Raw genomic sequence first — 25,751 nt, forward strand, 5'->3', positions numbered from 1 at the left:
ATTTCTGTCCTCAGAAGATGGTGCTTTCTCTTCTACAGCAGTCTCTCACCCCACACCCCAAGTGCCCACAGTAACTTACAGTGCTTGAAAGAACAGAGACCCACCTGGACCGCCTATTGTAGCTTCTGCCTCGGTGATAACTGTCGCTCCTCTGGCTTCTACTTCGACTCCGACTCCTGCTATAGTAGCTATCGTAAGTGTAGGACCTGCTTTAACAGCAATAACAAACACTAAATCTTCCCATTCAAATACTCATATGTTCCCGTTTCTTTTTAGGTTCTTAACTGTCCTCTTAGAACATGGGCACTATGTGACAGTAGGAAGACACATCTGCAGAACAAGTACTGGAAACATTTAACAACTGCCCCAAATCAGACTTACCATATTAAACAGAAAAATGTTAGTTTCTTTTCTGCATTGAAAAATATCACAAAATTAACACTGAGTTAGTTCAATTGAATCTCGTGGATCTTATTAGGCAATTATAGTCAATAAATCCCTGCCATTACAATTCGACATCAATTATCACTTTTGACACTAGAGCACAATGGACCAACAGATTAAAAACTGTTCAAAAAGACAAACGTATGTTTTTCAATAAAATACAACACCTTTTAAAAGGGAATTAAGGGCTTTATAAAACAAGGCCCTTTTAATTCTGCCCCCGCAGGTGGTTTCCCAATCCCTGTCCATACCTGGACCGACTGTGGGGATCGTACGAGCTGCTCCTGGATCTGCTCCTGCTGGACGTCCTAATAGTAATCACATGAGGGGCTATCAACTTGTGGATCAGGACAGGCTGTATCAAAAATCTAGACATTTATTTGCCCATCAAGGAGAAAACACAATGCAATCCGGCAGCTATATTTATTTCATTTTCATATCAAAAGTATATTGGAATTTTTTTAAAAAGCATGTTGGATTTCATAAGAAAGGTTATAAGTTTTACACAATTCTTCTATGAGGTGCACATCAAGAAAGTCACTGGGGAGGAACTGGGTGGGGAAGGGGGAAGACACAGGTGGGACACTTGTAAGTAAAATGAAGCTGCAGCAGTGGTAAATACCTAAGAGGCAAAAGAGGGCTGGAAGAAGCTGGGAAAACCAGAAACTTGGGGTCACCCACCATACACACACTTCTTCCTTTGTCCTCTTTTAATAGTCCTCCTCTCCCAATATCTAACCCGAGTCAAGAGATGACTGCAGATGGAAACTTAGGTTAAAGAGGATGTACTGGGGGTTCAGGTAGCAGTCAGGGCCGCTTTTAAATATTTCTACTGCTTCTCTTGCCTCACTCTGATAAGATACCATCTTGAGAATAGCCAGTAAGAATCCAATAGCCCTTTGAAAGAAAGAGCTAGGTGAGAAAGTAGGCCTGTCTCATATTCAGCGATGACAAGATCCTTTTCAACAGCTACCCCACTCTGCCTGTGCAGGGCAGGCCTTCAAAAGAAGACAGATGGAGACCACACAGTAGGACAGGATTCACAAGCTCACCTATGACTCTTGTAACTGCGGTAGGAACTGCTCCGGCTTCTTGTGCGGCCTCTGCTGTACCACCCTCTGCTCCGACTTCTGGAGTAGCTTCTTGATCTACAAGTAAGAGTGGGAAAAATATAAATCATGTTAACTCATTATGCTGTTAAAATTAATTACTAGTAGGGCAGGAGGGGGAAAACCCAACAAGAGGAAAGGTCTCTGGAAAGGTCTCTCACGAACTCCTCACAGCGGGTATCACAGAGACGGCTAATGAGGGTTTAAACTGAACAGAATGAAATAAAGAGAAAACAGAAAAGGCTGATACAGGTATGTTCATAGGAGCCCTATCTGTAATACCAGAAGAGGAAACAATCCAAATCTCCATTAACAGTAGAATGGGTTAAAAAAAATTAACACAGATATATACTGAAATATTCTAAAGTAGGAAAATGAACTACAGCTGCATGTATCAAAAGAGGTAACTCTTGGGAACATAATGTTGAGTGAAAAAGGCAAACGTAGAATATCTATACATATAAAAAAGGATTTTGTTTGAAAACAAGCAAAAGCAACATTATTTATAGATAGAAACATTTATAGTAAAACTACAAAGAAAAACAACAAAATTATAATAGAGGTTTAGAATAATGTTTAACCCTAGAAGAGAGAAAGTAGGGTAGCATTGGGTAGGACTACATTAGGTATGTCAAAGCTCTATTTTTAAAGCTAGATACCATTTAAAATTATTTTTTATACCTTAATCATTAAAAAAATTTATACCTATTTAATATTTAATAAAACAAACAAGAAACTTAATGCAATTTTGCCCCCACCCTGCTTCCCCTAGTTTATGCCTGCCATTCAGGAACTGAACAATACCCCTGTGTATGTGCTACTCAGGTAATATCTTCATAGGTTTTATTCAGTATGTACTTATGTTCTGGAAGACAGATGCAGTTTATTTGCAAAGACACATTCTGTTCTCATAAGATCCTAGTCATTTACTCAACAAACAATTATAGGGCGACTCTGTTAGGTGAATGAAAGATGAGTAGCAAACAGCCCCTGACTTCACTGAGTTTGCAGGCCAGAAGGGAAGTCAGGCCCACGTAAGTAACCGAAACAGGGAGGCAGTTTAGCTATCTCAGTCTACCACCTGTGAGCTGCCCAACTTAAGAGCAAATTTCTTAGCGTTTCTATGCCTCACTGTCTTCATTTATGAAATGAAATACCACCCACTCCAAAGGCAGGGGTAGGAAGGCAGATGAGAGTGGCCAGCGTCACCAACAGCTCAGAGCTGTCGGAGCGTAAACAGTAAGTATACACCGAGCAGACAGGAGGCTGGAGTAGCTCAACAGGCACCTTCATCTAGAATATGAACCCGGAGAGAAAAGGCCAGGATTCACCGGCTCTCTGGGCCTTGTTGGGAGTCAGAGCAGGAGGAGGTAGAGACGCCAACAACTCAAGCATGGAATGGTCTGAGAGGGAATGAGGAGAGCTAGCAGAGGGCTTCTAGAAGGACTGAAGGGACGGAAAACCTGCCCTGGCACTGGCCATGCAGAAGTACCTGAAAATCTTAGTCAGCTGAGTGAGATGGGGGAGGGAAGGCACAGAATACAAACAGCAAGCAACTGAAGAGTAAATGGGAGATGGTTATTGTAGATGGTAAATGTTGGCTCCTATTTTTAAAGAAGTCTGGGTAAGGGAAGAAAATGACTGATAGATAACTAGGAAGAAAAAAAGTTAAAGATTCTTACTGCATTTTAAGTTCAAGTGATGAAAGTCAAGCACAACGTAATAAAGGATATGAGTCAGAGGCAGTGAGGCAAAACCATGAAACATTTACAAGGAAAAGAAAAGAATACAAATTACTTATTAACTTCATACCACCATCACCAATTTTTTTTAGTTTTAAAAATGCTCATTCTCTGCATTAGCCAGTCTATGCTGATGACAAAAGTTAGACGTAACCTGAACCCAAAATCAACCAATCAATCTTAAGATGATCATTTTTACCATTTCCGGCCCCTTGAATAAAGATCAACTAGATGCATGTCCTCGGCAGCTAACTTTGCCTCTCTGGCCCTCACCCTCCACTTGTATAAAATGGAGGGTTAGATTACTGATCTCTAAATCCTACATATTCTGTAAATGCAAGAATCCCTTCTAAGGCATCACTAACAGCAGAGAGAGCGGCCTCACTCCTTTAAAACTGGAGAACTTGCCACCTATCACGGCAACTCACTGCAATTGCCATGGAGCTTTAATTGACAGCAATAGTTATTTTACCCTGAGCCCAAATTTCTTCCCCTGAAATCTCCACTCCCTGTGTCTTCAGTCTGCTCTGTGAGTCACACAGCACAAGCTTTCTCCTTATTCCCTCCCAGATACTGGGAAATAGTGATCTTGTCCCTAACTCTGAGGTTCTTCCAAGCAAAACAATAAGAGACTCTCCTTGGGAGAAAAAAAGGAAAAGAGAATAATGCTCACCGATAAGATGATGTGGAACTTCTCGATCGACTTCTTGAGTGACTGTAGGAGACAGACCTTGTTCTGTGCCTTGATTTGGTCTCAGATTTACTTCGAGATCTACTTGGACTCCTGGACTGGCTGTCACCATCCCGACTAGGTGTCTGCTCATCACTCGAACTCTCCTGATTTCTTGGCCTCCGGTTTAAGCGTGCTGTCTTTCTTACTTCATCAAAGAGAGACCCAGGCCGAACTTTATTTTTGCTTTTAATTTCTATTCTCAAGCCTTGTGGTTTCATTTCGGGCACAGTAGTCAGTGCCTTAACTTCCACAGCACTTGATGTCGTAGCAGATGGTGCTGCCAGGTTCCCCACACCTTGCAGGGGCTTCCACTTATTATCCATGAGGCTGGTCTGGCTTTTCTCAGCCACCTCTCTCTTCACAGTGCTTTCTACAGCAGTGGCCAAGCTGGCGGAGCTGCTGTCCTGTTTTCCCACCTCACCCACCGTTTTGCTTTCTGACATGCTGCTTTCCTGTTTTCCCAACTCTGCCTCAGGATGCTCTGTTGGCATATCCTGCTTTAGAACAATGCTTATATCCGGGGTGTCAAGCCTTGAATTTCCTAGAGGGGAAGCCCCCTCGGCCTTTGCTGGGGAACTCCTATCAGGAGTGCAAATCTCCATGTTGTCATCTGTTTGAAGCATATCCTCCACTCCGCTTGGGATGCTCTCTTCAATATGCTGAATGTTCGGGGGAGAACTGACTACATTTTCCTCAGTGTTTAAAGCTGCGGGAGACACACTGAGCTTACTATCATCTTTAGTAGGCTGATCAGTATCTGATGAAACCGTTATTGGATTATGTTTACCTGAAAGGTTGCCATCTTCACAGGGCTTCTCAGTTTGGGGAATACTTTCTTTTACGGCTTCACTGTTTTCAGAAAGTTGATTTTTCTCTTTTGCTTCCTGAGTAACTTGCTTTTCATTAATCTCCTCCTCCTCCTCTTCACCAAATTCTAGTGGAGGCTGCCAGTGAAATGCTTGTTTTCGTTTTGGAGCCTTGTGTTTTTTATCTTTTTTCCCTTTCAATTTCTCTTTTGCTTTTTTGGTATGTTCCCTTTTAAGATACTCCTTTGAGCTGTGTTTATGCTTGTGTGGTTTTCCTCTACTGTTTTCTGAATTGGAATAGAACCCCTCAGAATCAGAGGTTGATGACCGCTGTTTGCTTGATTTCCAGGCACTATTACCATCAGGCAGTAAAGTACTTGCTGAAGACTTAGCTGCTGGTTTGGCTTTGATGTGAATTTCACCCAACTCTGACTCCGAATCTGAAGTGGCTTCACCTTCCTCCTTATCAGAAGATGGCCGGGAATTATTTTTACTGTTTTTAGTTACATCTTGTTCAGAATTTGACTCAGAGTCCCATTTACTCCCAGCATAATTCTTCCTTTTGGGCTTACTGGCATTTCTAAAGTGATCGGAAGGACTTTCTTTCAAAGTTCTTTTTTTTGAATGAGAGCATTCCCGTTCAGGCTTAGATTTCTCTTCATCTCTGTTTTTCTCTTGTTTATTATTCATGTCCATTTGGACTTGCTTCTCTTTTTCCTGGGCTGACTGTGTAACCCGAACACTTGACTGTTCACTGTCTGAAGAATAATCTAAAGATGACCTGCTTTCACTGTACTTTCTATGACGTGAAGACTTGTCTCTGCCTTTGACATATTTATTACGAAGTGTCTTTTCAGAGCTGCTGCTGTGCCTTTTATTTGAGGTGTTATTTTTTTTCCCATTGGATCTAAATTTTCTCTTGGCTCGTCTTCCATCATCACTAACAGAAGAGTATGAAAATGATCTACTGCACCGTGAGCGGTCACTGTATTTATTTCGTGAATGAGATCTAGATGAGGGAGACCTAGACCTTGAATGTGAACTAGCTAAACTTCGAGACCTTGTGTATGACCTGGAATAAGATCTACTCCTAGAAGATCTACTCCTTGACCTTGGTGAACTTTCTGAACTTCTATCACTGTATTTTGAATAAGCGCTCCGATCACTTTCTGAATTTTTTTCTCTTTTATGGTAGGATGATGAACTACCAGTCTCTTTAACATTTGCTAAACCATAAGTGCTTTGGATGGGCAGCAAATGGGTTGTTTTAGCTTTCATTTCCTGAATTCGTTCATAAGAGGGCTTCCAGGGCTTCTGTCCAGGCTTCCACCTTGAAGGAGGGGGGCTGTCACTCAGTGGTATTACAGGAATATTTTCCGCCACCACTGGTTGTACTAAAACATTTTCATTTTGTGTCACTGTTGCTCTTAAAGGTTCTGTTTTAACAGGTTTATTTTCACTTAACTGAGAGGCTGTTCCTCTTGGTGATTTTGATGCTGTTCTTTGGTGCCCTGACTTAGAACTAGATCTGGACTTTGATCTACTTCGAGAATGTGATGAGGATTTTGATGGAGTCCTTGATCTTGAGCTTCCTCTAGAATAAGACTGTGAGTGAGATTTTGATCTGTATGAGTCTCTGCTGGAATGGGTTGAAGAGCTCTGGTCATCCTTATCAGATTTAGACCAGTCCCTCTTGGACGAGTGATGAGATGACAATGAGGAAGAACGAGATCTCCTTTCTCTATCACATGAGGATTTCACTCTTCGGGTGGAAGATTTTAAGGATTCTATGTCAGATGGTACAATAATCCTTCTCTTCTTAGTCTGTTTGTGCCTTCTGCAATGTTTCTGCTTTTTAGCTTTCTTTTTATGCTTAACCTTTTTCTCTTTTCTGCGTTTTTTATGGTGACCATCAGAGTGTCTTGCTGTACTTAGATCTGAATAATATCCATTATAGGACCACGATCGGGATCTCTGGGACAAGCTTCTTTCATCCCATCGGCTTGAACAGGGGTCACTTAACCTATAGAAAAGGACATAATACGCATGCAATTATTTACAAGCATGTTTTCTATGCTTTAAAATTAAAACACATTTGTTGTCAATACAAATGCATCAGCAAAAGCTTAGTTAACAACCAAGTACTGACTCTGTCAACACTTTAAGCACACGTAGGAAGGATAAACCAACAGCTGACAGGCCTGGTCCCGACCTTGTAATTTCAAAGAGATCACTACTATCAGATCACTACTATCAGAATTACGAAAGGATTTTTTTCAGAGCCAAGCCAAGAATTTTCAAATTTGATAGGAAAATAGTTTTGAAAAGCAAACCAACTAGAGCAATCACAAAAGCACTGCTGACCTACTGAATTCCTGGCTATCATCCACTCAATAACACTCTGCCTCCAGGAATAATTTCTGAGGGAGAATCAAATCAAGTTCCCAAACAATTCTGTTAATTCTCTGCAGATACAGGATAACTGCCTGAACTTTAGGCGAAGCCTCTTTTTCTTTTTTGGCTGCACGGCTTGTGGGATCTTAGTTCCCCGACCAGGGATCGAACCCGGGCACCAGCAGGGAAAACTCCCGAGTCCTAACCACTGGACCACCAGGGAATTCCCGAGAAGGAATTCCCGGGAATTCCTTAAAAACATGACTACTGTTTTTATCTCAGCCTCACAGAGGTAATCAACAACTTTCCCCTAAGGTTTTAGTTAAACTACTTAGTACAGAAATTAGGGGAAAAGTACGTGAAAATAGATGCAGACTTTACAATATCTCAGTGGTAATGTCAGGGCTCAAAACTGAGAGTTCTCAGTGCCACTGTGTCTACACCACTTCCACACAGCAGACGCACACCTTTTCCTCCCTCTTCTAACTTCGAACCATTCTGCTGGATGCCCACAGAGAAAAACAGAATTCTACCATGAACAATTACACACGGTCCCATTGGTATATTTTGCACTAGCTATTCTGGGGTCAGCCCCATTTCTAAAATAGATACTGCACTGTGGAGTGTCACTGAAGACAGGAGATGGATACACTTCTGAAGAAACAAAAGTCCCTGGGGTCAGAAGTTAACACACACACTGGGTACAGATTTCCCTATCTACCCATTTATTCATTAGTGACTATGAGAACAGGCTAGGAAAGAATCTGCTATATAATTTTTTTTTTTAAGTCCTGATTATTTCTAAAATTGAACAAGAAATCTTTAAGAAATTCAGGAGGGTTATAGTCTTGTGAGGGAAAACAGAATTTTGATTTAAGCACACCCAAAGTCAAGCAGCCCTCCTCCCATTTCACCAAGCATTCCCAAATGTATTCTCTTTGGTCACAGTCTAATTTTAAAGGTAAAAATTTAGTGAAAAGTCCAGAAATATGTCTCTATCCCCTTAAGACTTAAAATATAGAGGACACAGGATTGTACTTACTTATCTCCTTTACTCCATTTTTCTCCACTAGGCGGTCTATATGCTCTTAATCTCTGCATTTCTTCTTTCCAGTGAGGAGGAGTTTCACTGCTATCATCATCATCTGATTCGGAACAGGATCTTGATCTTGGAGGTGTGTGATAGCGCTTTAAAAACAAAGTTAGGAATAACTATCTTCAAAATATCTCTTAATTGTAATCTGCTATAGGACAGAGGTAGGTATAAGACCCAATCTCTGACGCCATTCAAAGGCAATAACGACTGAAGTACCAAGAAGGTGGTATGAAGTTGTGTCAAACTAAAAAAAAAATGGGAAAGCTGGAGATTCACCTGTAATCACACACAAAAATTTCCTCTTTGAAGTCCTAATGGTTATATTCATTAGCCTAGATTATTCAATATACTAACATTTCTCAGCATACTGATTATTTCACATTCACTTCATATTCAAACCCATTCCAACACAGCAGTAAACACTAATCTAACAGCAGTGCCTTCCCATAACTATATAGAATACAGCTAGCTCCTTGGACAGATTTTGGACTATACCTAAGATTAAAGCTAGGATTTTGCCTATAGGTAAAAACATTTTACCGCTTAAGATAAGTAATTTGAAAAAAAGTCCAGTTTTAACACACATACAATTGTGCCCCTTCCTTTAATCTTCCGTCCAGACTTTGATACAGATGGTTTCTGATCACTTACAATGGGTGTAATATCAGGAATCTTCCTGGAAAAGAAGATTGAAAATTAAAAAAAAGCAAATGCTAGGCAGTTTTCTCAGTGTTTAAATGCAGAATTTATGTTCCTATCATACAAAAACACTTCATTTAGATTCAACACTTTTGTAGAATGAGGCACTCCACATAACCTAGTTTTCTAAGCAAATCCTTTAAATACCAAAACTTAAAAAAAAAGTAACCCAACTGAGTAGAAATACACGATACTAGTATCTATCTTTTAAAGTACAGAACTACTTTCAAAAAAATCCTTTTTTAGATGTCTCTTGTCAAAACAGTAATGTTCTTAGGGAATCCTGAGGTATTGTTGACTCTAATGCTCAAGTGTTTTTAACAGTTTTAAATTTTATTTTATGTATATATTTTAAATTATTTATTTATTTATTTAATTTATCTCGGCTGTGCTGGGTATTAGTTGTGGCACGTGGATCTTTACTTGCGGCATGGGGGATCTTTTAGTTGCGGCATGCGGGCTCTTTACTTGTGGCATGCGGGCTCCCAGTTGCGGCATGCGTGTGGGATATAGCTCCCTAACCAGGGATTGAACCCGGGTCCCCTGCACTGGGAGCGCAGAGTCCTACCCACTGGACCACCAGGGAAGTCCCTTACTTTATATTTTTGATAGTTTGTTTGTCTACCCCACTTTACTATAAGCTGCCCCTCCTTCAATGCTCTGAATCTGCTACTTTATCTTACGGGTAATTCTAAGAGTACAGTTTTTATGGCAGCTACAGTCCTCCATGCCTTAGAAGTCTTTTCATACTTGAGTTTGTTTTGTATCTGTTATTATTAACATAATGGCTAGCTTTTATTGAGGGCTTACTATGTGTCAGGCATTATATTAATAAGCATTTTAAACATACTTTTTTTATTGGGTAAAAATATATAACATAAAATTGGCCATTTTAACCATTTTTAAATGTACAATTCAGTGGCATTAATTATACTCACAACGTTGTGCAACCATCACTACTATCTTTCCAAAACTTCTTCATCACCTCATCCCGAAACTCTACCTATTAAGCAATACCTCTCCATTTCCCTCATTCCCTTAGCCTCTGGTAACCTCTAATTTATGGATGAATAACATTCCATTGTATATATATATACACCACATTTTGTTTATCCATTCATCTGTTGGTGGACACGTGAGTTGTCTCCACGTTTTTGTTACTGTGAATAATGCTGCAATGAACCCTGGAGTACAAGTATCTGTTTGAATCTATTTTCAGTTCTTTTGGATATGTACCTAGGAGTAGACATGCTGAGTTACATGGTAAATCCATGTTTAACTTTTTGAGGAACCACCAAACTGTTTTCCACAGCAGCTGCATCATTTTAGGCTCCTCCTAGCAATATATGAGGATTCCAATTTTCTCCACATCCTCACCAACACTAGTTTTTTGGGGTTTTGTTTTAAATTACAGCCGTCCTAGTAGGTGAGACACAGTATCTCACTGTGGGTCTGATTTGCATTTTCCTAATGACTAATGATATTAAGTATCTTTTCACATGTTCGTTCCCCATTTGTATATCTTCTTTGGAGAAATGTCTATTCAAGTGCTTTGCCCATTTTAAAACTGAGTTGTCTTTTTGTTGATATTGCTCATGCTTTTGGTGTCAAATATAAGAATCCACTGTTGAACCTAAGTTCAGGAAGGTTTACCCCTTTGTTTTCTTCTAAGAGTTTTATGGTTTTAGTTCTTATATTTAGGTCATTGACCCATTTTGAGTTAATGTTTGCATATGATGTGAGGTAGGGTCCAACCTCATTCTTTTGCATGTGGAAATCCAGGTGTCTCAGCACCATTTATTGAAGAGACTATTCTTTCTCCATGGAATGGACTTTGCACCCTTATCTAAAATATAATGGCCATGCAAAGTTTGAATCTCAGCATCAAAAATTAGAATTTTTATCATCTTGGGCCAGTTATTTGCTCTTTGAGCTTCAGCTTTCACACCTGTAAAACAGAGATAACACTTCAATTTACCTCATAGGGTTTTATACGAATTAAAGAGATAATGTATGAAAAACTGTTAGTTCAGTGCTTTGCATATAGTAAGGGCTTCCCCCCAGAGCAGGGTTCTCAAACTCAAATGCTGACAGGCAGGTAATGTAAATCAGTGAAGTGGACACAATAGAATAGTTCACTTTCCACTTGATTATTCTTCCACTTGAAGAATAACAGTTCAAGCCCAGTGGTACACTTCAACTTCTCTTGGTCAGGAGACAGCAGAGATTGATATGAATAGGGACAGCACTCTGAGTAGCCACTAATTTTTGCCTTGCAGTGAAATAGAACCAATGTTTTAGAGGATTCTTCAATTTCTCAAGAGAAGACAAAAATCTGAATTTTTGTATGAGTCAACAATGTTTGAGCCAGTATTTGAGCCAATGGTGACTCCGGACACCTGGGAGCCAATTTTTAAAAATAAAACAATAATATGAAGGATAAATAACATAGGTCTATACTCCAATGTTTTCATGATCCACCACCAGTTTTCTCTTCTGCTACAGAGGCTCTTGGACCATGAGTAGGTCCTATATTTCAGGGTCTGAACCTCAGTCATGGGGGACCAGATACTGGATGTTCTCAGTGTGTCCACTATGCCCATCCTCTCGGAGACTCACACTGCTCACCTAATCCACATGCCACTGAGGTACTAACCAGAGGTCAATATAATAAATGACACTGGGAAAAAAAAAATCTAATGGCCGGGCTTCCCTGGTGGCACAGTGGTTGAGAATCTGCCTGCCAATGCAGGGGACACGGGTTCGGGCCCTGGTCTGGGAAGATCCCACATGCCGCGGAGCAACTAGGCCCGTGAGCCACAACTACTGAGCCTGCGCATCTGGAGCCTGTGCTCCGCAACAAGAGAGGCCGCGATAGTGAGAGGCCCGCACACCGCGATGAAGAGTGGCCCCCGCTTGCCGCAACTAGAGAAAGCCCTCGCACAGAAACGAAGACCCAACACAGCCATAAATAAATAAATAAAATAAAATAAAAAGAAAGAAAATAAGCAATTTAAAGAAAAAAAAAAATCTAATGGCCATAGATGTATGGGTTTATTTCTGGACTCTCAATTCTATTCCATTGGTCTCTATGTCTATCCTTATGCCAGTACCACACTATTTTTTTTTTTGAATTTTATTTTTTTACACAGCAGGTTCTTATTAGATACCACACTATTTTGATGACTGCAGCTTTGTAGTAAATTTTGAAATCAGGACATATGAGTCCTCCAACTTTGTCTTTCTCCCTCAAGATTGTTTCGGCTATTTGGGACACCTTGCAATTCTATATGAACTTGGACATTGACTTTTCCATTTCTGCAAAGTCTACTGGAATTTGACTGAACCCATAGCTCGCTTTGAGTAGTACTGACATCTTAATATTAAGCCTTGCAATCCATGAACATAGAATGTCTTTCCACTTATTTAGGTTTTAATTTCTTTCAGCAGTATTTTAGATATATACCTATAGTTTTCATTGTACAAGTCTTTCACCTCCTTGATTTAATTTATTCCTAAGTATTTTATTCTTTTAGATGTTATTTTATGGAATTACTTTCTTAATTTCCTTTTCAGATTGTTCAATGCTGGTTGTTAGTAAGTGTTTTAGAGGCATTAGTTCATTTAATTCTCATACAACATTATGAGGTATGTACTATTATCATCTCCATTTTAAAGACAAAGAATTTTAAGATTAAGAGGTTAAAAATGTTGCCCAAGGTCACGGAAAGAAATGAAACTTGACTCTTATAACCATTTTATAGGGTTTTCCCAACCAGGAATCTGGCTCCAGATAAACATACAATATTACTATAAGAAAACCTTGACTAAAAAGTATATTATAGTCTCTTCAGTCATTTCATATTCATAACATCATTTGATTCTCACAAAGAGAGATGTAATAGGGACTCTTGGCAGGCAACTGTTAACCTCATTTTCCTCATGAAGAACAAAGCACTGAACCAAATGACTTGCCTATTAAGTGTTCGGCACAAATTAATGTTCACCTGGGAACCTTTTAGATGCTGATCCAATGCTGCCACCCTCTATCTCCTCCCCACAACATTCTGATTTAATTTGCTGTATGGCCCAGAAACTGGTATTTTTAAAAGCTTGCCAAATTACTCTGAAGTGCAGCTGAAGATGAGAAAAAATGAATTAGAGCAAGTGTGGAACCCAGCTTTCGCTAAGTGAATTATAAGTGATAATGAGCTTAACTGCTGGTAAATTCAGTAAGGTGGCAAGCTCACTAAGGTTGACAGCCCGTTTCTTATCCTTGCATACCTTGCATTCTTAGCACACAATTCTAGCTCCCAAACAACTGATCAAATCTCAAACATTCTAATGAAATAGATCAACTTGCTATCTTTGTATGACAAAACTACCTGCCAATTATGATTTAAAATAATTCTGCAGAATATAACTTCCAAAGATGTTATGTAACCAAAGAAGAGTGATGACCAAATAAACTTATCAGCAATATTCAACCATAAATACAAGACACTGGTATAAACTACTTTAAAAATACCAGATAACAGGGGTCGGCAAACTTTTTCTTAAGAAAAGAGTCCAAGAGTAAATATTTAGGATTTTTACGCCAAGAAGAAAATTAAGATAACTATGTAACAAAAAGAAAACAAGTTTTCACAAATGTTTTATCAATGAAATTCGAAAGTATCATTTTTTGTGACACAGATCTACTAATGAGAGGAGTGGAATTCTTTTTTAGGGAGAATAACATTTCACTTCATTTAATTAGGGTTCAGTATCCCCTATCAAAGCAGATAATGTTAATACTGTTCTTCTGGTAATGCTGATCTGTAATGAGATTTTTACATACTCCATCTCTGAAAATATCTTTCCACACAGATGGATTTTATGTGTAGCACCTGAAATACTGGAGAGTTATAACTGCATCACTGTGATGTGTAGTGCACTGAATAGCATGTAAAGCGATGAGAGCACCACATACAAACTCTCTGCAACTCCTTGATTCTGCTGCTGTAACACAAAAACAGCCCAAGAAAAACAGTGAACAAATGGATGTGGCTGTGTTCCAGTAAAACTTTATTTATGGACACTGAAATTTGGATTTCATGTAATTTTCACATGTCACAAAATATTATTCTTCTTTTGATTTTTTTCCACAAACATTTAAAAACATAAAAACCACATTTAGCTCATGGGCTGTACAAAACCAGGCAATAGGCCGAATTTAGCCGATGGATGACTATAGTTTGCCAACCCCCGCTAGATGACACTAAAACTGACCTTTCAAGTTTCCTACTTTCTGAAAACCAAATGGATTTGATCAATGAATGGTGTCTTATATTTTCAGAAAGAAGGATCCCACTAAAATTTGTTCACAATGAATGGTGTCTTATATTTTCAGAAAGAAGGATCCCACTAAAATTTGTTCACAATATATTATATTATATATAATATAATAATATAATTAACAGCAAAACTACTGATACCTTACAAAGCTCACTAAAAAGGTTTACACAACTGTCATAAAGAGAACATTCAATTTTTAAAAATGAAAACATCAGTATGTTAAGCTATTAGTTCAAAGATACATCCCATTTCATAATAGCTTTTTAAAATGAGAAAATACAGAATTTTAAAATATCTAATGAACTAAACAATAACCACATGTAGAGACTTGATTGTGAACAGGGACATGTGCATAACTTCTCAGGCTTCAATATTAACTCTTCATAGGAAACTTGTCAATTACACCAACCACTTTATGGTATTTCTATTCATACATTTCCCTTAACAATTCTAAACTTGAGTCTAACACACAAAATACATTAATTACTATTTTTGGAGACCAAATCTAAAGCTACATGTTAGCTTTTCCGGTATAGAGGATTTATCACTGAGCAAGTTAACAACAGTAACATATGGGACTAATTTTTATCCCCAGTCATCATGCAATAATTTTGCACTATAAACTGGAGTATGTTTTATCACTCGATTGGATCCAAAGAGTTCAATTAACCCTCTGTTTTGACAACCAAAATCTCACCTCTAATGAAAGGCCAAGTAAATGAGATTGGTAATGAAATCTTTCCAGATCTCCACTAAGAACTTCTCCCCGATCAACTTGCCAAACCCCCTCTCTCTACTAGCAGAATATGAATTTTGAAAGGTAGGGTACATGTCATTTACGAATCCAATATCTCCCCCAGTATATTTCAAAGTGCTCTATGGGTCACGCTCAATAAATGAGTGTGGACCTGCAATGAGCTGACAGAATCACCAGTCAGAGAAATGAAAACATGTAGGTTAATCATCCTTACGGTTCAGGCTCCACTGTGACAAGAGGCATATCTCTTCTTAGTAAAAATCGGTTCTCGGGCACTGGAGGAATCTCTTCCGGGCGCACCACAGGCTTTTCCCTTTTAGCATTTGAATCGATACACCTTTTTTCATTGGTATCACTCCTCTCGGAGTGACTTAGAGAGAACAAACCGAATCACCAATTAAGATGTGTAATGTCTGCACTTTATAATAATATTAAATAATATAATATAATAATATAATTAACAGCAAAACTACTGATACCTTACAAAGCTCACTAAAAAGGTTTACATAACTGTCATAAAGAGAACATATAAAACATCAATGCAGTGAAAAAGCCACAGTACTAAAATTCTGATAAGAATTGCCAAATGATCCTTTTTTCTTTCAGGGATTATTTTCACCTGCAAACGCATAAATCTTTGACATGAAACATCTGTGCTACCCTTGATTTGCTAGATTTCAATTTAAAGTCCACAAAATGCTATCCTTTTCAACAACAGGTAACAAAGCTAAGTTTACAGAATCACACATACTTTCCCCATTCCAGGTGTTTGTTTTTTAGGTAAGACTACCTTGCTGTTTCTCACTTACCCTTTTGGGCTTATTATATGTTTATTCCTTGGCTCTTCTGAACTGCTTGCTTCCTTTCGTCTCTTTTTAGAATGTTTAACTTTTGGCCTCCTCTTATGTTTCCTTCTTCTGCTTCTCTCATGTTCAGTTTCACTTTCTGAGGATGATTCTGAAGAGGAAGAGGAATTGGAAGAGGAATCCGAGACTTCTGAATGAGTTGGTTTCTTCCTTTTTTTCTCAAAAACTTTAAAGAAATATTAACAAAAATATTAGTACTGGACTTCAGTGCCTATGTTTCAGAGTAAAAAACATGATTACCAAGTATTGTAAAACATGTTTTGTATAAAGAAAACTAAAAACAAAATTTATTTATTCTTTTTTTAATTTTAATTTTTTTTAACATCTTTATTAGAGTATAATTGCTTTACAATGAATGGTGTGTCAGTTTCTGCTTTATAACGAAGTGAATCAGTTATACATATACATATGTTCCCATATCTCTTCCCTTTTGCATCTCCCTCCCTCCCACCCTCCCTATCCCACCCCTCTACGTGGTCACAAAGCACCGAGCTGATCTCCCTGTGCTATGTGGCTGCTTCCCACTAGCTATCTATTTTACGTAAAAACAAAATTTAAATAAACTTTTTTTTCAAGTTGATAATACAATTTGCTGGTGAGATTGTAAGGTAACAAAGCCTTCATGAAGTCTATATTCTAGTTGGGTCAGAGAAGAAAATAAGCAACTATATAATATGACAAATGATAAATGCTAAAAGAAGGGGGAAGTAAAGGCAGGGTAAAGGGAACAGAGAAAGTCAAGGTAATTTAAGATAACATTTGAGCAGAGACCTGAAGGAAGTGAGGGAGGGGATCATGCAGGTATCTGAACGAAGAGTATTCCAGAGAGAAGGAACAGCCAGCACAAAGTCCCTGAGTGCTTGGCATGTCTGAATAAAGGTCAGCGTGGCTGGCAAGACAATGAATCAGGGGAAAGAGAGATTAGAGAAACAGCAGAACGCCAGAATCCCTTACAGACCATTGTAAAGACTTTAGCTTTGGCTGATGGAGAGGGGGCCCTTGGAGAAGATGGCTCTGGTTGCTGCTGAGGACTGTAGAGGGTCAAGAGTGTAAGCAAGGAGACCAGTCAGGAAGCTATCATTGCTGAGAAAAGATTACAGAGGAGCAAGGACAGAGGCAAAGTGAACAGTAATGAGGCTATTGCTATCTTGTAAAAGATACCTGGGTTTGGACCACGCTGACAGCAGAGTAAGTAAAAAGAAAAGGTCAGATTTGAAAAGATTCCCTGATGGGTTGGATACAGGGTATGATATAGAGGCATCAGGGCTATTGCTATACTACTCGTAGGAGTTTCTTCCGCTACTGAAATCTAGGAGGTATCTTTAAGTTACAGTCTTCAACATGTGTTACCTGTATCCTAGCTCCCTCTACCCCCAAAACACTCTTACCGTCTTTTGTCGACTTCGTGGCAAGCACCCCACAGTCAATAACTCGCACATCTGCATAAGGTCTACTTGCAGCATCAGTTTTCAGATTTTCAATTTGTTCGATTACTTCAAAACCGGAAATAACTAGTCCAAAGACAACATGTACCCTGTTACAATACAAATTGAAGAAAAAATTGTTTTGACGATAATTAAGCCATGAGCAGTAATCAAGACAACTGTTATCAATGACATAGCCACAGACCTGAAAATAAGAGCGAAGTGTTTGATGTATGAAGCAACTAGAAGGGAATGAGAACTTCTGCTTCATAAAAGGAAAAAAAAAAATCTCAAACTGGGCCTTAGTTTTCTGCCTTAAAAACAATGGTTCTTAACTATTTTAGAGTAAAGAGTCTGATAACAATCAGATTGCACTTGATACTCAGACACCATCCTTACAGGGCCACTCAAGAGCGCATGCCTGAGAAGTTCACCCATGAGCCCACGCAAAGACCCCTTCAGTGACATGAGAGGTCTCAAGACCACTGCACCCTGTGATCCTTAGGAAGAGCTCGGCTATGAGAGATTAACCCAGAGATCAAGAGCACCCCCTTGAGGGTTCACCCATGGTCTAATCTGTCTTGGATTGGCCACCCAAACACCTCTCCAAGATAAAAAGAACATAACTCTTACCCATCCAGGTGTGGAGCAGGCTTTGTGGTACTGTGTAACAAACATCAACATAAAGAAGATGGCAAAAACCAGGTGTTCAGGTGAACAGAGCAGAAGGGTTTAAATCACAGCATGTAGAGAACAAAGAGGTAAAGATAAAAAGATAGGGGAAAAAGTTAAACATGATACACACCTGAACTTAATAAGCTTAAAAACAGCAACAATAGTCATTTTACTGATTTAAAAAAAAACCCTCAAGATTATAATGAATTACAAACTCATCTCTCTCTCCAACATGAAGACTATATATGTATACATATATGTGATATAGGTTTGAAATACACAGCATAAATATACATTAAAATTAAAGTTATTCTCAAATCCAAAACAACGACAACAACAAAAACAAACTCAAAATTTATCAAGATAATTAAACAAGAATAAAAAACACCTAGCCATTTGCTTATGGAAAGAAGTGTGACCAACACTTAACACTTGCCTCACATACTTAAATGAATTTTTCTATTCATTATTTTTCATACTGAGTCAGTCTGCATCTTTTAGGCAGGCAGATGGAGGCAGGTCTCAGGAGTCCTGTTTTCAGAACTTCCTGCCCCTCTTCCTTCACCTAAGGTGACCCTCTGCCACTCACAGCAACTCTGAAAATGCAGTAGGGAGAAAACCTTCAATCTGCCAACACTCTGACAGCAAACTAAGTAATCATGGCATCATAGACACTTTAAATTTCCATGGCCCAGAAAACACCCAACCGGCTGCTTCTATAGTCACAAACTGGCAGTCATTCTTGGGAAGTCTATGGGGTATATTTGGTTAAGATGTTTTGAACCCAAGCTAGTTTTCCCATAACACTTTCACAGATCTTCAGATTACGTGAATTACAGTGGGAAAAAATTCAAAAGCAGATAACTAGACTCAGAAGTATCTATCACAAACATCTTAGTTTATAAGAAAGAGAAATAGTATTTGAGAGAAAGGTCACTGGATTATCAGGCCATGTTAAGGCAGTCAATTGTACTAGAAGCTCCCTTACCAATTCTTATACTCATTTTAAGGCAATTCTAAGAAACGTAAGTCAGTAAAACACAATTTTAACCTTCACAACAATGTTAAAAATCATTATTCTACCAGGAAATGTAACACTTATACTTACATTAAGAATATTCAGTTCTGTAAAAGCACTACAGAATTTAGTTTTAAAAAATTAAAATATCAACTCAAGAAGTGCCAGAATTTTAAAGGGAATCTTGAGTTTTAAAACCACTAGTCTCAAATTTTCCTTAGATGATTGAGAAGTGGTAGTTTAAGCCAATGTAACAATAAAAATGAATAAAAACAGGCAGAAGAAAGAAAGAAGAAAAAGAAAATCTCGCGAACTGGTGAGTCACTGATGCTTAAATCATGAAACTAGCATCCCAAAATTACCTTGGACAAGAACTTTAAGATAGAATTGTGCTTCCCATAATTAAAAAACTTTACCAAGCACAGTAAAGATAGTAAGAAATTAGTACATATGCTAGACAGTGATTCCACTGTATGAAAGATGGAAAGAGGTAAAAATTTTAAAGGTAAAAATGTTCTGCAATATAAGGGATCAAGGGTCTCAAACATGCAGTAGTGAAAACAATGATTTATTGATTAGATATATTCCTCTTCCTTGGTCCTTTCTCTCACAATTCTCAGATATTCTGGTAATGGGGAAAAGCCTAAAGATCGTCTTAAAACACAAACAACCCAATTCAATTTGCATCCTGGCTAACAGGAGTGCTATGAAAACCACCTCAGAGCAAACCTTTGGAGCAAATAGTGAGATTAAAACATCTGAGCTAACTGCAGTGATGGAGGAACATAATACTTGAAACTCAATTTGAGGATAGAACCTTTATGGACAGATTCAAGTTTTGTTTTTAATTCAAATGAAAACTGAAGACAAACTTGGTCCTTTAGTGCAGTAGTGAAGAAAACAAATGAAGACAAGAGCAATTCTTTCAAGGACAAATTTCACCTGGCCAACTGTGCCTAAACTGGTGGGAATAATTAAGTCCATTACTCGCATCTGCAATTCAGGATGCAGAAGTACAAATTTATGCTTTAATAGGGTTAGACTACATAATAAGAATACTGAAAGTATCTTAACAAAAGCCCCCTGGGGTTCTCAGCCCACACTCTAAGAGTAGAAATTCCAGTGTAAAGCAAGCTTGCTGGCACTGGGCTGATGGGCAGGGGGAAATGATATGCTCGGTCCAAGCCATTCAATTCTACTAAAATGGGCAAAGAGATCTCATCCCGCCAACTCTTAATTGTACTGATGTTTCAAAACTATACAGCTGTAAAGACCCAGGGAGTGGTAACATATGCTCGGTAAGTTAAGACCTTAAGGCCAGAGACTATCATAAATATGTAAGTTTATACATGCTTATGAAAACATACCTAAAGGAGAAACAACCACAAGAACATTTTAAATTAGAAAAGCTTTCAATATTTTCACATTTCCATTTTCTCCTGTCACTCAAACACTGATTTTCTAGTTTCCCTCACCTATGAATCTGCTTTAAAAATATATGCACAAGGGTTCATTTAAACCTTGTAAATCTTAGAAACTGAAAAGTATCACTGTTACTCCAAAAAACAATCTATATATTATTTTTTTACCATTATCAAAGCAGCTTTCGGCCTTATACAGAAATTAACAGTTCTGTACTGAAATGAGATCTAAACCATTATATACAATATAACCCACCCCCCAAGATGTGTGGGAACTTGGTGGTAACAAGCCACTGAAATTAAAATTATACTTCCCAGGATTAACCATGAACAATAAAACACACTTGTTTTACATGTACTGCTGCCACAGATCAAGCAGAAAGTTTTTTTTCTTAAAATGGTTCAATGCACATAACAATAGGATTAAAGAGATAAAGGCAAAGAAAGAAAAAGAGAGAGCCTTAGAGTAATGAGACATTACCTTTGGAGCGCACGGTGTAACACTCTTTCTGTAAATTTTACACAAAAATGGCAAGAAATAAATTGTAATACACTTTTAAGACAAGACTGAATCTATGTTTTAATATCAATATAACTTTGAAATTAAATACTTTCAAGTTTTATGCAAAGCAAGAAAGCTTTTAAAAAAGGAGGGCTCTAAATTTTCTTTCACATAGGATATGTATGTAGAGATGAATTATGTTTAAGAAAAGCATTGTGGTTGAAGTGGGAATCTGCTCAGATCCCTAATATTGTAACACCAGAGTGTGAATAATAGCTAGAAACAAAACATTATATATTGCTTTACAAATCACAGAAACTGGCTAAGTCATCAACTAACATCCTTCTCAAAAAGAGAATAATGTATCCTGAATACATACATAAATAAAAAATCTGAATGCCCAGGAGCAGTTACTAGCAGTAGAAATCAAAAATTTCAATGGAAAGAACTGAGTTAAGAGACTTAAAACAAAATTTCAGGGAACTTTTTTTACTAATTCACTTCAAACAATTAAAGTACCTTTCATGTTTCTACATTTGAAAGCTTTTTTGGTCACACATCAAAACAGACTACCATCAGGAGTTAATGACCAAATGTTTAGACTGTAGTTTCTGTCCACTGCCATTACATACACTCTTATAGTTGTTAAGGAACTGAAAATAATAATAATAATAATAATAATAAAGCATACCTAGAATTTTAAGGATCTTCTCAAAGGATAAAAAGGCAAGAGAGGTATAAGAAAAAGTATGCTGTCAAATCTTGGCCACAGTACTTTCTTTTCCTGTCTAATCTCTGATTTTCTCCATTATGAAAATTTTTTATTCAATGAATATACACTGTCTGACCAATTTTAATCCGATTAAACTTTAAACATATCTGTTACTATTCAGACCAAAACCTATATTACATACAGTGGACAAAATTCTTTATAGGGGTTTTGGATATATTAAATCTTGAAATATTTAAAAATAGCTTTAATTTCTTATAAAGGCATTGATACATGAATTACTGTCAAAAAAAATGTTTCAAATAATGTGGTGTTTCCAATGAATGTTGTTAAAAAAAAAAAAGTGACTCTAGTTGTAAAGTAGTATGAGAGAAGGAAACAAAGACAAACTATTTCTGTCTTAAGCAGGCTTTAACATGCAATTTTCCCCTTCAACTCCTGAAACTATCACCCCTGTAAGAGGCACCAAATTGTACAGAGTGACAAAGCTCATGTAAGGGCAATGGAAACTAACCAAGCCACGTTACAGTGCTCTACCTATCGTTCCATAAGTCACCAAAATAAAACAGCTTTAAAAAATTCAGCACTAACATTAACATAATACACAGCAAACACCATGAGATACAAAATTCCTTCCAGGTTGCTACCAGAAATGTCACACAAACACTAAGTAATATTAAGACTGGATGTTAGGGATGACACTTGATATCCAGAGACGATGGATTATGGTTAAGTGTCGTGAAATCTGTTCATGAAAAAATCCTGAAATTAACATATGAAGGTATTATTCCCAAAAAAGTAAGGAAAAAAGCCAGAACTTCTCAGGTTATTAACATTTACTAGCATTTCTTCTCACACAAATTCATGAATATGTGGAGGGAAAAAGATTTCTACCCCAAATCTACTTTTGCTACCCAAAAATATCAATATAGCTTTATAAAGCCCTTAAAACCAAACCACCCCTCAACTTCCCTTGCTCTGCTACTCTGAAACGATCAGCACTTCTCTCCCATTCAGGTAAGTAGCCATTCTTAATTGACATAGAATATATCCTAGAACTTATGTTTTCCTCCCACAGTCCTATTTACGACTGTTAAGATTTAACACACACTTTTTGTTTAAAGTTCAAAGTTTGACTTTTTGACATTATCTTATTTTCTTGTATTTTTATAATTATCATGACCACTGACAGTGGCCAACGACAAAGCCTGTTCTCCAAGGCTCTGTGGGTCTTTTCATTCCCTGGTTGCGATATGAGGCCTGCATAGACTAAGCCAAGGGAGACGAGAGCAACCGCCACTCCAACATGTTCTAACAGCAGCCGATGAAGAGACTGCAGCTGATTTAGGCAAGATGAGCCAGAGTTTCTTTGCAGCACCTTTCAGACTGATGAAAATTAAGCAATTACAACTATTTCCTTTAGGAGAGACAATATTTGCATATAAATCATGCCACATATTCAGAAACCTAGGATCAACCTACAAAACACTTTCTTCCTTTTATGTCTGCATTTTCACACCAAAATGTTTACTTTACATTTGAAAGTGGGGTAGATACTTTACAAACAGAAAAGGAAAAACAAAACTAACTCAAGGTATATACAAGACTAGATACAAGGCTTCCTGATAGCTAGGTTAGTGCTCTAACCAAGAGAATAGGTATTTAATACAAAGCTATAAATCACCTAACTAATCTTTTTAATGACTACTTTATGCAATATTTTCTTTATCCTTTTGATGAATGAAAATAAAGACAATGAAAATCAGAGTCAGAATTAATAGACTGTCATGACTGACAGCCAAAGGAAAAGAAAAATGCTTTCCTATGTGTCATATTATTCTCCAGCAATGCTTGAGGTGTCTAAAACTTACTAAAATTAAAATAAATTCAGGGGAATTCCCCGATGGTCCAGTGGTTAGGACTCTGCGCTCTCACTGCCGAGGACACAGGTTCAATCCCTGGTCAGGGAGCTAAGATCCTACAAGCCGCGCGGTGAGGTAAATAAAATAAAATAAAATAAAATAAAAATAAAATAGAGTAGAATAAAGTAAAATAAAATAAATAAATAAATAAATTCAGAGCAGACTGGTCAATAAACCTATGTAGCTTACAGCGTGCAGCATTCTCTTTCTAGCTATCAATTTCTTTAGGATTATGAGTAAAACTCCTACAACCTAGGCTGCGTATGTCTTTTCTTCCTTACTCACCATTATCTATAGAACAAAGGATCTCTAAATTCTTTTCTAGTCTAAGACTTTATAATCCTATAGCTTTTACTGTGGCTTCTTCCTAGTCTTTGGCCTAAAAAATAAATAATAATAAAAAGGACCCAGTTAACCTGGTTACTACTCTGGTCCCAGTTCTTTGAATTCCTTCAAAAATAGCTCAGCATGAACAAACCATTACTTCCTCAGTGATTCATGGGGATAGTGCCATATATCACTCCTTTCACGTTTCCTGAGAAGTACTATTCCAAAAACAATTAGTTTTCTTCTATTTAGGCCCCTAAAAGCAAAATCACTATGACTAATATAGTAGTAGATATAAGTAGTTACTGCAAAAATTACAAATAGCTTTATAGAAGATTATCTGGTTTTTATCACACATATAATTTTTCCACCCAAAGAAAGCAATATATACAAAAATATGTTTAATAAGATGATGTATATGCCTTAGGTAGGGGAGGTTTTAAATGTTTTAAGTAATGAAGACAATAGTTATTCTTGAGCACAATAGTTATTGCTCAAGAATTCTTGAGGAACATTTTGTTCAAGTACCCACACTAACTGCATCAAATTTACTCCTTAGAATTAGGAGGTAACAGATTTATAACATAAACTACAAATACAATTTTGCAAGGATATGTTAAAAGTCCTTATTAACCCTATAAAACTGGAACTATAAAGGCAGTTCTTGGCATTTTATGATCCATTCTCACACTATCCTTTCTTTTTCAGGCTGCAGAACTGCTGCTCAAGGTGCCACAGGAAGAGCTGTGGGAGGAGGATGAAACGCAGGAGCCACCCCTGGGGAGCCATCAGACAGCTCAGTGACCATCAACCCTCGGAACCTCAACTTGCAGAGCGATTGATTATCTGTGGTCATCTATACAATTTGAAGATAGTACATTATACTTTTTTACTACTTCCAATTCCAAAAGGATTTGGGCTTGTAAGACATAGACTTTCAAAGATATTTCTTTCATGGGCCACCATCTCCATTTTACCTATCCCTTCTATAAAAGCAAAGAAACATTTTGTTTAGCAAAGTGAACATTAGTTTTATTTTATCCTGCAACCCCTGAGGAATTGGTACTTTTAGCTCACATTAAAAAAAGCACACACATAAAAACTTCTTAAAAAAAAAAAGAGAGAGAGAAGGATTTTTTGTGAGTGCAAAAATGTTTACTTCCAAGATTGCTTTTAACTGAAAATTCATTTCCAGAAGTAAATTTCAAACTAAAAGTAGAAAATTTTCTTTCAATCACAAGTTCACAGTGATTTTAGTGCCATCTACAATCAGTTAATTATGAAAACAAGGTTAAAAAATTTAATACTAATTTACAGGTGTTAAAATTTTAATTTGGTATTCCGTGTCAAAAAATAGTCTAATGTAAAATTAAGCTACGTAGAAAACAGACATGGCTTTAATTTTATTTGATACTAAACATTTCTAGAAAAGACTTAAGCAAGTACTAAATAACAAAAAAACAAGATATTCTAAATTTTCTGAAGAGAGAATCTCATATACTGGATTTTAACTAATGTATGTAGGTGCACGGGTTTTAACTCTAACGTTTTCTAAATAAGCTAATTAGTATATAACAATGGGAAGAAGCTGCTGCTACCTGATAAATAAAAATTTAAATGTACTGATATAAAAAAGGAAATCTAAAAGAAACTTTAGAGCCCTCAGATGGTAGCTTTTTGACCAATGAATCATTAGTTTATCATGTACACAGTTCAGATAAGCTTAAAAATGGAAATGGGAAACCTCAA

At 37.4% G+C, this 25,751-nt stretch overlaps 1 protein-coding gene across 9 annotated transcripts in view; it reads right to left on the minus strand.

The window, feature by feature from the left end:
- NKTR (natural killer cell triggering receptor) overlaps positions 1 to 25,751 on the minus strand; it is a 49,399-nt gene that overhangs the window by 4,283 nt on the left and 19,365 nt on the right. For 6 of the 9 annotated variants that reach the window (XM_036869288.1, XM_036869289.1, XM_036869292.1 and 3 more), the window contains 10 exons: positions 18,041 to 18,070; positions 17,372 to 17,517; positions 15,927 to 16,149; positions 15,332 to 15,487; positions 8,913 to 9,000; positions 8,271 to 8,416; positions 3,969 to 6,857; positions 1,497 to 1,592; positions 696 to 752; positions 105 to 209 (listed from right to left, as the gene is read on the minus strand). In XM_036869288.1, the coding sequence (XP_036725183.1) occupies positions 105 to 209; positions 696 to 752; positions 1,497 to 1,592; positions 3,969 to 6,857; positions 8,271 to 8,416; positions 8,913 to 9,000; positions 15,332 to 15,487; positions 15,927 to 16,149; positions 17,372 to 17,517; positions 18,041 to 18,070 (3,936 nt within the window). Of the gene's footprint in view, positions 1 to 104; positions 210 to 695; positions 753 to 1,496; positions 1,593 to 3,968; positions 6,858 to 8,270; positions 9,001 to 15,331; positions 15,488 to 15,926; positions 16,150 to 17,371; positions 17,518 to 18,040; positions 18,071 to 21,002; positions 21,031 to 25,751 lie in introns of those variants that run through there. The other 3 variants (XM_036869296.1, XM_036869290.1, XM_036869297.1) reach the window with 3 other exon arrangements.

This window comes from Balaenoptera musculus, chromosome 11 (genome assembly GCF_009873245.2).
Source record: "Balaenoptera musculus isolate JJ_BM4_2016_0621 chromosome 11, mBalMus1.pri.v3, whole genome shotgun sequence".
Classification (NCBI taxonomy): Eukaryota; Metazoa; Chordata; class Mammalia; order Artiodactyla; family Balaenopteridae; genus Balaenoptera; species Balaenoptera musculus.